This window comes from Podarcis pityusensis (genome assembly GCF_964106645.2).
Source record: "Podarcis pityusensis genome assembly, chromosome: 9".
Taxonomy (NCBI): Eukaryota; Metazoa; Chordata; class Lepidosauria; order Squamata; family Lacertidae; genus Podarcis; species Podarcis pityusensis.
In genome coordinates, this window is record NC_138034.1 from 23,133,436 (window position 1) to 23,145,707 (window position 12,272).

The window sequence follows — 12,272 nt, forward strand, 5'->3', positions numbered from 1 at the left end:
TAGAGCTAATTTCCTCTTGTCCTTTTAGAATAGCTGAGAGAGACTTGAGGAAATGAGTCAAAATCCTGGAAGATGTTTGTACTACACTAAAAAGACAAACAACATCTGTAAAACGGCACTCAAATGTAAAGGGAAACACTGCGTGAGATGGCACTTCTCTAGAGGAGTGACAATGACAGCAGGACAAGAAAAGAACCAGCCTAAAGAGGTTTCACCTTGACTCATTAATGCCTCTGCTTATAAAATGCATCTCATAAATTAACGAGACAATCCTATATAAGTTTACTGGGAATTAAGTTAATGCTGATTTCAGTGGGACTTAGGTCCTTTGTAAGTGGGCATGATATTGGAGCCTAACAGCACAATCCTAGACATGTCTACTCAGAAGTAAATCCCATTGGATTTAATGGAGCTTATGCCTAGCTAGCTGGATACAGCATTACAGCCTCAGCTTTATGTCTCATGTGTAAATCCTGATGACCTTTCAGCCCTTCTTTCCTCCAACTTTGTCTATTTCCTCAGATTATTTTTGTCTCATCAAATCCCAGGTTTATTTCAAAATATTTTGAACAGCTTCAAATTCAAAGTATGCCATTAAGACACTCTAAACACAGCTATTTTATGTGTATATAATTTTATTTTTCCAATTAATTGACAAGGCCAGAGGTTTTCAACCTTTCTGAGCCTATGGCTCCCTTGACCAACTCCATTCTTTCTGTGGCACCCCTGTGGGGCCCAGGAGCCCAGTTATGTCACCCCTTGCCTGCATATCCGGCAGCTTCTTGTCCTTTTTTCGAATACCCTTCCTTGTGGAGTATAGCCTCACGACTCCTCTCCTCTCTGCTTGGGACCGCTGCCACCACCTCTGGCCTCTGAGCTGCCCCATCCCTGCCCCAAAGAGAGGTGCCTCCTCACACCACCCCACAGGGGCCTGGGAAGCACCCCCTGGCCAGTCCCAGAGGTATCATTCACCTGGGAGCTTATAGCCAGGTCTGCTGCAACAAACAACTGTGCAAGCCTTTGGAAGGCAGAGATGCAAAAGGGCATCAGAGAAGGAAGGGAAGGGAAGGGAAGAGGGACAGAGGGCCAGTGTTGCCTGTGGCACCCTAACTATCATTCAAGGCACCCCAGGGTGCCATGGCACACTGGTTGAAAACCACTGGGTAAGGCTATATCATTTACAATGGTCACATCCAAAAGATCGGTCGCTGTCCCCGAAGGGTTTACAAAAGTGCATCTGGCATATGGAAAGTAATAGAGAAAGAAATTGAGTACAAACATGGGAAGAGTATATATTCAATTCAGTTATACATACTAAAAACTTGGTTTCAGTGGAGGGGAATAAGAGGGGATATACAGATGGCTTCCTTCCCTATCATGAGGGCTTAAGATGAGGATAACAGTACAGTGGTACCTTGGGTTAAGTACTTAATTCGTTCCGGAGTTCCGTTCTTAACCTGAAACTGTTCTTAACCCGAGGTACCATTTTGGCTAATGGGACCTCCCGCTGCTGCCGTGCCACTGGAGCACAATTTCTGTTCTCATCCTGAAGCAAAGTTCTTAACCGGAGGTACTATTTCTGGGTTAGCGGAGTCTGTAACCTGAAGCGTATGTAACCTGAGGTACCACTGTACAATCCTATGCAAATCTACTAAGAATGCCACACTCAGTTCAGAAGGACTTACCGGTACTTCCAAGCACCTGTGTTGAGGGTTGCAGCTAAGACAATTCAATGGAGGTCACTTCTGAGCAGATGAGTATAAGACTGGTATATTTTATATATCCATAGTTGCTAAAGGTCTCACAAAGTAGTAAAACAGTGGTGGCCAACCTTTTTAGGCAAGTATGTGACACGTTGCGTCTAAAGTATGCAATGCAGCCAATCTAGCATATACAACGATTCATATAGTTCCCCCAGCTACATTGCCTCTGACTCCAACTAGTGTTGGCCTCCCTGCCTTCCAGCCTCAATGGCATGGAGGAGACCCACCTAAATGGTTTCTCTCGCGCACGCAAGTTTCAGATCCTGTGAGAATCCTCCTACCACACAACAGGGCAAGGAAAACCTTGAAAAACCTGCACATGCAGGTTTGACTATATGAAAATCCACCTGGAAGAAATGTAAGACACTCACACCAGGTGGAACAGGCACATGTGGGTACGTGATTTTATTGTGGACGAAGGCAGGCAGCCACAAACCAAGCCACCAGCTCATTGAATAAACTGCTGGCCCTCTTGTAAGAAGGTTGCCCAGTAGCACACCTCCCCATGGCTCTCATTTGCAATGAATTTTGGAGCACTCAAGGCACAACAGAAGTCTTTCCCACTTTATCTTACCTTCTACAATCTCTGCCTCTCACCCAGGGCGCTTAGGGCTGGCAGTAGTGAACCCAGCCAAAAAATAGGGGAGAACTAGTAAGCCAAGTCAATATTTGTGGACAAAAACGATGAGTGGAGGAGGAAGGCGGTGACAGTACTGGAAAAATCCCAGACAGGTGGCTGTCTGGATGCCAAGAAATATGATGCTGGTACCTACAAACTTGAAATAATTACTTCGCTTTTTCCTGACATATCAAAACTCTGACATTGGTTTCTAGATATTTTGAAATATTTTTCCACTACTGGACAGGTAAGGGAGGAAGGGCACAATAATGCAAATATCTCCACCCCACCCAAAACACCTGCCATGCTGCCAGTTCCAAATAGTGCAATATTTCTCTTTACGCTATGCTATTCAATAAAGGACTGTAATTCAGAACACCTTCCATGATCATACAGTGAGAAGAGTTGGTAAGAGAGAATAAAGGTGTCTTATGTTGCACTGTTATTTTGTCATTCTTTGCTCTGTGTTGATTATTTCATCCTCTGAACCAGTGTTTTCTTTCCCCCCATAATGTTTCGTGAACTACCAGAAAACAGACTGCCTCAGGAAGGGGGCAGGCTCTCCTTCCTTGGAAGTAGAAGTTGGACGGTTATCCGTCAGGGATGTTGTAACTGCAAGATTCCTGCCCTGAGCAGGAAGTTGGGCTGGATGACTTCCAAAAACTCTTGCAACTGTAAAACTCTATAATTCTAGGTCATCAAATCTGGGAGATCCTCAAAGCTCAGCATGACATTGGATAGGGAAAAAATAAATTGGAATGTAGACACTGGGTGGTATATTTTTTAAAAACCAGTTCTAATAGTGCAAGGATTTTTGGCTACACCGTGGGACTTCCCCTGTTTCTCTTCTCCCTGTGTAGCCCCACCTTCTAGCAAATCTGTTTTGGAGATGATCCCACGCCCCCGAAAAACCCCCTGGAGCAGATTTGGGGAGGGACGTTTACAATAAACGACAACAAAATACCATACCCAACTTTTAAAAAAAAATAGTAAGAGGTAAAAGACTGTGACGTTAACATATATGAGAGAGAGCTGGAGGGGAAATAGTTAAATAGGTTGCACAGACAGGACCCAGGGGGGTGGAGTCAGTGGGATTATAAAACCAGTTCTGAGAGGGGTTCGTTGGGAGTTGTTGGGGGTAGTTGGTGTGATTTAGTGGGTTGGCTGGTTGGGAAAGGCAGTTGGTAATAGAGAGACAGTTAGGGCCGTGGGTTCTTGAGTGTGGTGAGGTAGAAGAGATAGAGAGAGGAAAATAAGACTAAGAAAGTAGAGAGCAACAACGTTTGGAATGCTGTAAAAGTTTTGTTTGTGTCTGAAATAAAATACACTCTTCTTTATTAATTGAGAAGCTGACTGAGACTGAAGTAATTTTACCAGGGAGGACCTGGTTGGTGGCAGCGGATTAGTGGTGTACGGGTCAATAGCCCGTGAGACGACCGGGGGCTCCATACGAATGCCACAAAGACAAGCAAAAAAATTAAAAATTTGATTAAAATCTCTCTGAATTCTTTTTCAAAGTATCACTTGCCATCTAAAAGTCAACAGGGAGGGTTCCAAGCAAACCTCTCTAGGCAGGGACATTCACAGCTGTGGTGAGAAGACTTGCAATCCTGTACACATAGTTGAGATGACGGAGGTGCTTGCAAGAGAGGCTCCTTGTACAATCCTTGTACAATGCATGTGGGCAGGGTTCGAAATTAGCAGAGTGCCAGGTGCATTTTGCACCTAAGGGTTCTCCATTTGCGAGCACCTCCAAAACTCCGGGTGCCATTTTTGTGTGCCTGGCTGACACTCAGGGATTACTGATATGTATGAGCTTTGAAGCCTTGAAGTATGCGTGAAGAATAGACAATATATGAAGGACAATAAAGAGTAGAGTGTGTTGAAAATGAAGTATGGTTATTGTAAACACCAAATTAAACATTTATTAACAATTTCTGCCAAAAGTGTGGTATTAACAATGTGTCACTTATGTGAATTGTGTATTAATTCATGCTTATCAAAATAATAAATAAAAAGGGTTGCTGACACCCACACCAGTGACAACTAGCCATTCTGTTTTGGCACCCACAACTCAGGTCCCAGAAGCCATTTGGCTCCTAGCTTTTCTATCCCAGTTTCTAACACAGGAAAAGGTGATAGGAAGAATTACTGGGCTATATAAGGCTTTAAAGTGAAAAAGTATCCATTTGAATTGGCCCAGAAACAAACAGGTGCTGATCTTTTAGGACAGGCGTAGGCAAACTTGGCCCTCCAGTTGTTTTGGGACTACAACTCCCATCATCCCTAGCTAACAGGACCAGTGGTCAGGGATAATGGGAATTGTAGTGTCAAAACATCTGGAGGGCCGAGTTTGCCTATGCCTGTTTTAGGACCATGTTGCTGCATTCCACAAAGCTTTTGTACCTGTTAATGTTTCTGAACTGTCTTCAAAGGTAGAGCCATGTTAGGTAGACCAAAGTCCATAAAGTGGTTCCCAAGATGTGAGATTATGGAGACAAGAGGATTCTATATAGACAAGCTTGAGAAATTCTGTATTTCTATAATATAATATATAATATATATTTCTATAATATTTCTATAATATGCTTGTGTATTACTGGACAACTTTCCAAGATGCAACATGCATCTGATGAAGTGGGTCAAAGCCTATGAAAGCTTATGCTGTAATAAAATCATTATTTAAGGTGCTACAGAAGTCTCTAGTTGTGAATCCTCATCTGCAATTCTCAACCACGTCTCACGCAGCAGGTCAGATGAAATCAAAACAGTAAGGTGGCAGCTACATTCAAAAGGTTCACAGAGGTGGCATGCATGGGTTTTTCCCAACCTCATCAGCACAACCACCCTGCCAGGATGTTAAACAGAGAGACTGTGACTTGATCAAGGTCAGCCCATGAAATTCATGACCAACTGGGGATTCAACAAGGCCGAAATTTCCACGGTTTGAGGGAGAAAGGAAGCTCACAGTGTGCAACCTTCCAGTTAAGGTGTAAAATGGGGGGCGGGGAACTGTATGGAAAGTTTGAGAGCCCACCCAGCCAAGGCCACAAAGATGCAAAATGTGAAAAATTTGAAGAGTTGAAGGTGTTAATAGCTCAGTTTCATAGGAAGGTTAAAGTTAGGTATTGTGCCAGTTCCCCTCTATTGAAAAGCGTGAAGCAGAACAGTAAACAAAGAAACTAAACCTAATGTAAATGTCTGCGCTATGTTTGCCTAGGTAGAGATCCATTAGGGCAGTGTGTCTCCTTCTGTATCGTCATGCTTCTCCTCCATATTAATAAATTAATCCAATGTGTCACTCAGAGCAAAAACAAACAAACGTTCTCTTCTGTGAGGCTCCAGAGAACACCCAATGCCCGAATATAGTTAAACAAAGAAACAGGAGGCAGAAATAATCACTCCAGCAACCTCTTGTCCTTTGCACACCAATGCTTAAAGAGGTGTGTTGACCTTCCAAAAAAGCTGTAAGGCCAACCCTGTTTTCCCAGATTTTTCCTGAAGAGAAAAAGACATTCTATCGGGATCCAACAGAAATCATGAGGCACCCATCACATGTGTGGGGGGAAAACCAAGAAAAGCTCAGTTGCCTTATCTCTGGCCTAGTATTTAATCTTTGCAATAGTTAAACCATTGATGTCAATAATGGAGACCATGTTTTGAGGCAGAATGTTCAGAAATGCATTAAAAATGGATGTGGCTTTCACTATTAATATGGAGGTCAATTGGTGGAAAGAGCAAGCTTACAGCAGGGTTTGTATTTGTTTAGGGGGTGGTCTGCCTGGTTTAGCTCCATTTGCCTGCTTCTGCTTTTTATCCTCCTCCTTCTTGTCGTCACCACCATGACAGAGAGGCAGCTCTGATTCACCCCTTAGTGGGCTGGCTGGTAGGTCCCAGGGGGCAGAACGTGGAAGGAGAACTCCAGCTCACTGTTTCTCTGTGTTAATGGGACAGCACTGCTGAGATGACGGATTTAAGTAGATCAGCTTCTAGCTCATGTCAACTTAAAAACCTGCTGTTTAGTGACCCTCTTACACAGAGAGACACACACAGTACTGCCATAGGCCTGGCTCACATTTTGGGAAGACTGTGCAGCAATCTGCAGATGTGAATGGCACAGCCACAGATACATACCCTTCCTCTCCACAGCAGTGAATACCCACACACAGTGTGAAGTGGATATTCCAAATGGAAGGCTATGTGCACAGAAATCCAATTTGTGTGATTTCTCTTTCACACACGAACACACACAGCTACATGTGTTGTACATGGAGACTGCGACCCACTCTTCCAACCAAGAAATATATAGTACTGGTCTGTAAACATGTGAACCGGGCCAAGACTTGCACAATATGTTGCTGCACTATGCCGCCTACCCATGTGATTGCGGGGACAGAATGTGCTGTATTAGCTGCAGCAGTTTGCCACCTGTATTCCTGTCAAGGGATAGCTGCTACTTGCTCCAGGTAAGCTGAACACAATGATGCAAGCTTAAGGTTACAGCTTCTCAGAGATGTACTGCTGCCTTCTTAAGAAGTACCCAGCTGATAACAGTGATTCTAAGCAATGTTTCAGGCAAGGAATCAGGACCAATCGCTCCCTGTTCCTGGGTTAAGAATGCCAGCAATTCTGTCTTTCTTTTTGTGCACGTTAACATAAATCCCTGGATCACTCTATTGGATGGATTCCATCAACTTTGCTCACAACAAACCACACCTTCTTCTGCGACATGTCCTTTGCCAGGGCAGAAGAGTAAAGGTGTCACTAACATACCTCACATATTTCAGTACCAGACACGTACAACCTCAGGTATTAGTGTGCAACCTGATCTAGTATTAAGACTTTTCTATGTTCACATGGCACAACTTGAGATCAGCCTGAAACAAAGCATCTACCTCTGCATCTTTAAGTGGTTGTTTCCAAGTAGTTTTGCTCAATCCGACTATTATAAAAGCCTAAAGTTCACCTAAAGTTCAATTCTAAAGTTCATCAGTAGCCAAAGTGGTCCCCATCAGATTTTGTGGACCACAAAAGTCACCATTTCTAAGTCATGCATCAGGAGGGCTACCCTTAATGAATAGTGCTAAGTTCAATAGAAATAAATGACACATAGATGCTAAAGTGTGTGAATTTAAGCCAATGATTTCAACAGGGGTAAAGTATTGTTTCAACTTCCTCCAATTTGTGTCCCTGGCTTTGTCTTGATTCTAATTACGCAGCTGTTGCTGCCACACCATCCTCTGAAAGATCAGAATCTGTTCTCCCCATACCACCTGCCAATTGCAATTCAATTATAGCATTTTGCAACAATACAGCAGACACTAAGCAGTTTATCAATGGCTATTAGCCACAATAGCTAAACTCCACAGCCCTCTTACTGCAATCACTAACAAACATAGCTGAATGTGCAGTGTCCAAAGACCTTCAGGATATCAGACAGATAAGCCCATTCCCTCTCCTACTTCTAGATTCCACGACCACCAACCACTAGGTCCAATTCCTGGCTATTTATTTGCTTATTGCCATTGGGCAGTTCACATAATCTGGTACTCACAAGATGTATTGCACAAAAACATGAGCCCTCTTCAGTGTACTCAGCCCTGTACTCAGGTATACAGAATACATAGAGGTTCTTCTGAGAAAATGGCAGCTAGACCAAGATGCATGATTGGTGCCAGTTTGAATGGGGGGTCCATGCACATGGCGATACGATCTCAGATGGCCTAGAGTTCTCCTCCTGGTGGGGACAGCTTTACAAAGACATCTCCATACAGGCATGCCTCCTTTCACATTGATGCCAATCAAATGCCAGCTGTGGATATGGCCAATACGTGTACAGATATCTAGGATGTGGGGCTAACCAGACAGCCTCTTCACACTGTTAAGATATCATGGTTAAAAGCCATAGACTGAGTCAAGTGCAAAGCTCTTGAAAGACAGCGGCAGCTTTTGCCAGCGTAGCATTGCCAACACTTCTGCGGCACAAATTGTGGTGTGTGTGCTCATTTATTTATTTACGCTGTCTCCCATTGTTTCACCAATGGCGCTCAAGGTGGTAAACAACAATAATGTAAATACAATGCTGGGCTTGTGCAGCAATTTGCGTTACTCCTGCTGTGTGCAGTTGCTCTTGGGATCAAGCTATTAAGATTCTGCTTCGTAAACAGCTGTTTGTGCTCACAGTCAACGCTACATCAAATAGCCAAGTGCACGTTTATGGGAGTCCACTGGCAAAAGACAGGTGGCTTGGTAAAGACTGGGCAGGTGTCTTTTGCTGCCAAAAGCTGCAGCTGGTCACCAGGTACACCTAATAAGAAACAGGTGCAGCTGCAGCTGTTTTCAAATCACGTAAGGATCTGAGGTTACCAAAGGTGCCATGCGAGCTGGTTCTTATACCTCCAAGTTAATGGTTTTAAAACTGCAATGCAAACCATGTTTTACCTAGATGGCTCCATGCAAGTATATCAACAAACTGACAGAACAGAGCAGAGGGATTTGTGACAAGGTCAACGCAGAACTGCAACTGGGACCAAAGGAACGAAATTACATTGCTGGGCTCCTTAATTAGCCATTGGGGAAACCCTGAATTAGGTGTGCTGGGTTAGGCCACATAACCATCAACGTCTCTGTTGCACAGGCAAATGTAGACCCAACAAACCCATTTACATTAACCAAGAACAGATATAAACAGCTTTGGTTTCTCCTTCACTAGAAAAGTGCTGGACACAGCCCTCAATCTCGTGCATTATTTCACCGCTGTACGCTTTGCAACGTTCATTTCAACCGCAAAGGCACGCTGTACTGATTAGGAGATAAGTTAGCCTCAAAAACACTCGCTCCCCCATGACAGACACGATACGGAAAAACCCATCAACTTGCTTACAAAAAATAAGATACAGAAGTTTCAAAAGTTGTTCGCATAGGCAGTTTTGCAGGCATTCAGGAGTGAGAACTGTATACGGTTGCTGGAGTCTCCTCTTAGTGGCAAATTCTAATATTGCACCTGTGCAGGATGCAGCTCAGACTCCTCGTGAAATGGTATTAAAAGGGGGGGGGGGAGTTAAAAAGGTATTTTAAGAGCAACAAAACCAACATGTTGGAAGTCCATAGCTGCAGCCAACATAGAGCAAGTTGAGAACATTTAAGCAGTTATTCCTGTGCAACCAGCACGGTCAACCACTCTATTATGCCTCTACAATTATATCCAGGGAATACTGTGACTTCTGTATGGTGTTCCTAACCCAGATCCTTACTAATCCTAGACAAGCTTTCTATCTGTCACTACTCTATACGGAAATGCCCTCTTCCCCCAAAAGTATCTCAGCACTCCTTTTTGTTGTTGTTGACTAATGTCCTGCTCCAAAACACATTTCAATGTTCCGTATTTCCAGTAAATAACATTCCTAAAAGATCACAATAGAAGGTCTGCAAAGTGAATGAAGGGTTGTTTCTTTACATGTGAGATAGGCACTTCACACAGTTTGTATAACAGAATAATACACCATGCATGTGGCAATCCATGGACCTTTGCTCTGTGGATGTCCAGAGCCATCCGGACATCTAAGTTGATTTCATTCACAGATTTCAGCTGCACTGAGTTTCGGGTAGGAATTAGTGGCAAGGTTTAACAACACATTTCTGCTTAGGTTTCACTGCTGTACAAATACAATTAAGGCTCTTTGAGTGGCTTCTGACATGCACCTACCAGCAACAGGTACGTCCACCGGTAGCAGGCTGAAAAACGCATGTTCACTATATATTATGTCCTTTCTATGTACCAAATGGCTCTCGCTGACAGGTGCCAGCAGAGGGTGGGAATCACCTGACAAAATCACCTTATGAGGATGGGGAAAAGGAATGATCCGGCAAACAACGTGGCAGCAGTTGCCACTTTAAGACTCAGTATGTTGGCTCCCCAACGAAACCGGTCATTTTATATGCCATATGCAGGTTCCGCTCTCAGCACGTGTTGTCTGACACTAAAAAAAAACAGCAGTGGCAATGCCAAGACAAATCTTGTGTGTGATAGTGGATACGTATGACCTGCCGAGACATGGCTTGGGAGTTGGGATGAGCAAGATTCTTCAGCAATGGCTACATAACCAAGTGGTACGGGGAATCAACACAAACTATTGCAAGTACTCGTGGGTAGGTCCGCTCTATTAACCTAACATGACAAAAATTATTTCTCAATATCAAAAGATTTGTAGAAATTACAACTTGCTTTTTATGCAATAATAATAATAATAAAACACCCTGCATTTTCAAAGCAACATTTTTCTATAAAGGGTAGTTATGCTCCGAGTAGACCCACTGAAATCAATGGGACAAACTGGCATGATTCCAAGTCCTATGGGCTTGCTTCTGCTCTAAGGTGCAAGGGATGTGACTGCGTTGTCCCCTTGATTTTGCCACATAACTTGATTTCCCCTCTAGGACGGGAGTGCTCCTTGCAGAAGACCCCTGTTTCTCCAGAGAATTTAGGACAGGACTCACTGATGCGATACACTGGGGCGGTCATTTGAATCCTACTAAAACACGTCATTTGGAAAAGCTCCTTCGCAATCAATGAAACGCTGTGTTTTGTTTTGTTTTGTTACTATCCCCACCCCTCAAAATACCATAACTTTAAAGTTGCGCATTTAAGTATCGCGGCTTGCAAAATAAACCTGCAGCGCCTTTCCTGACGCTTAACGCGCCTGCGGATCGGAGCGCTGGAGCCTAAGAGAAGGCGCATCCCGTGATTGGCATGACTGCAAACACTGACCCACTGGCCGCCTACAACTTAAACCGGGTTCGAGATCCCTTCCCAACGGGAAGCGGGTGAAGCTGACCTCGAGCTCCAACTGCCCTTCCTGTGGGAAAAAAGAAGCCGCGCTGTTCCGCCCAAACTCGTGAAGCCACCCAAGCTGGTTGCCAAACAATCCCTTCTGCCCCCCACGCCCCCAATTTCCCCACTCTCCGCCTGACCCTCAGGCGTGTGCATATTCTGTGCTCCTCGATCCCCAGATCCCCGGCACGGATCTCGAGGGAGAGGCGCGAAACCTAAGGACGCGCCTCCCACCCGGGCACCGTTTGTGCCTCTCCGCGCGCGCCCCTCGTTCGGCTGCCGTGCGCAACCGTCCTCAGCGCGCCAGGTGCCGCCGGTGGCTTCCCGGAACGCCGCCGTTTCAGAAGGGATCCGACCCGCTCGCTTCCCACCTGTTGATTCGCCCAGAAGAAGAGCCAGCAAAGCGACCGCCCAGAAAGCTGGGGAGCCTTCCATGGTGCCGTTGCCCGGCGTCCGATCCTCCAAGCGCAGAGGCTCTCCAGGCTGACCTTTCGGAAGAAGGGTCCCCTGCGCGCGTAAAGACACACAGAGAGAGACGCGAGCAAAGCCAGCTCTGCGCGGGGAGCCCGACTCGCACTGCCTCTCGCCTCCTGCGGCCACGCCTCTGTCTCTCTCTCTCTCTCTCTCTCTCCAGCAGCCCACTGGCTCCGACAGACAATATTCCCGCGACAAACTCCAGGGGCTGGCGCGGGGTAGGGAGGGGGGGGACTTGCAATGTTGAGGGCTGAAGGGAGCCTATCAGACCTAGCAAATTGTTTCTCTTTTTTTTTCCTGGAAGCGTTCTAATGTACACAGAGGAATCCTTTCCCTTTTCAGTTGAAAAAAATAAATAAATAAACCACTCTCGCCCCTCCAAGTCTCCCAGACACTCCAAGGGAGAGGTGTTAATTAAGAAGGTAGTACTGTAATTGTTTTATGGAAAGGGGAAGAGACAGTGCAGAAGTAGCTCTCCAACAATGAAAGCCACCATGACTTCCCTTCAAAACTCTACAAAGAAAACATTTATTTATAACAGTTGCTGTTATGGAGTCACCTGTTCTTTATGAGATATATTGTGCCA

General features: G+C 44.9%; 1 protein-coding gene across 2 annotated transcripts in view; it reads right to left on the reverse strand.

Moving 5' to 3' along the window:
- The window catches only part of KIT (KIT proto-oncogene, receptor tyrosine kinase), a 79,827-nt gene extending 67,950 nt beyond the window's left edge, over positions 1-11,877 (reverse strand). Inside the window, exon 1 of one of the 2 annotated variants that reach the window (XM_081020478.1) lies at positions 11,584-11,877. In XM_081020478.1, the coding sequence (XP_080876604.1) occupies positions 11,584-11,647 (64 nt within the window). In that variant the 5' untranslated portion in view covers positions 11,648-11,877. The remainder of the gene's footprint in view (positions 1-11,583) is intronic. The other variant, XM_081020479.1, reaches the window with a different exon arrangement.
- Between the last annotated feature and the right edge of the window lie 395 nt (positions 11,878-12,272).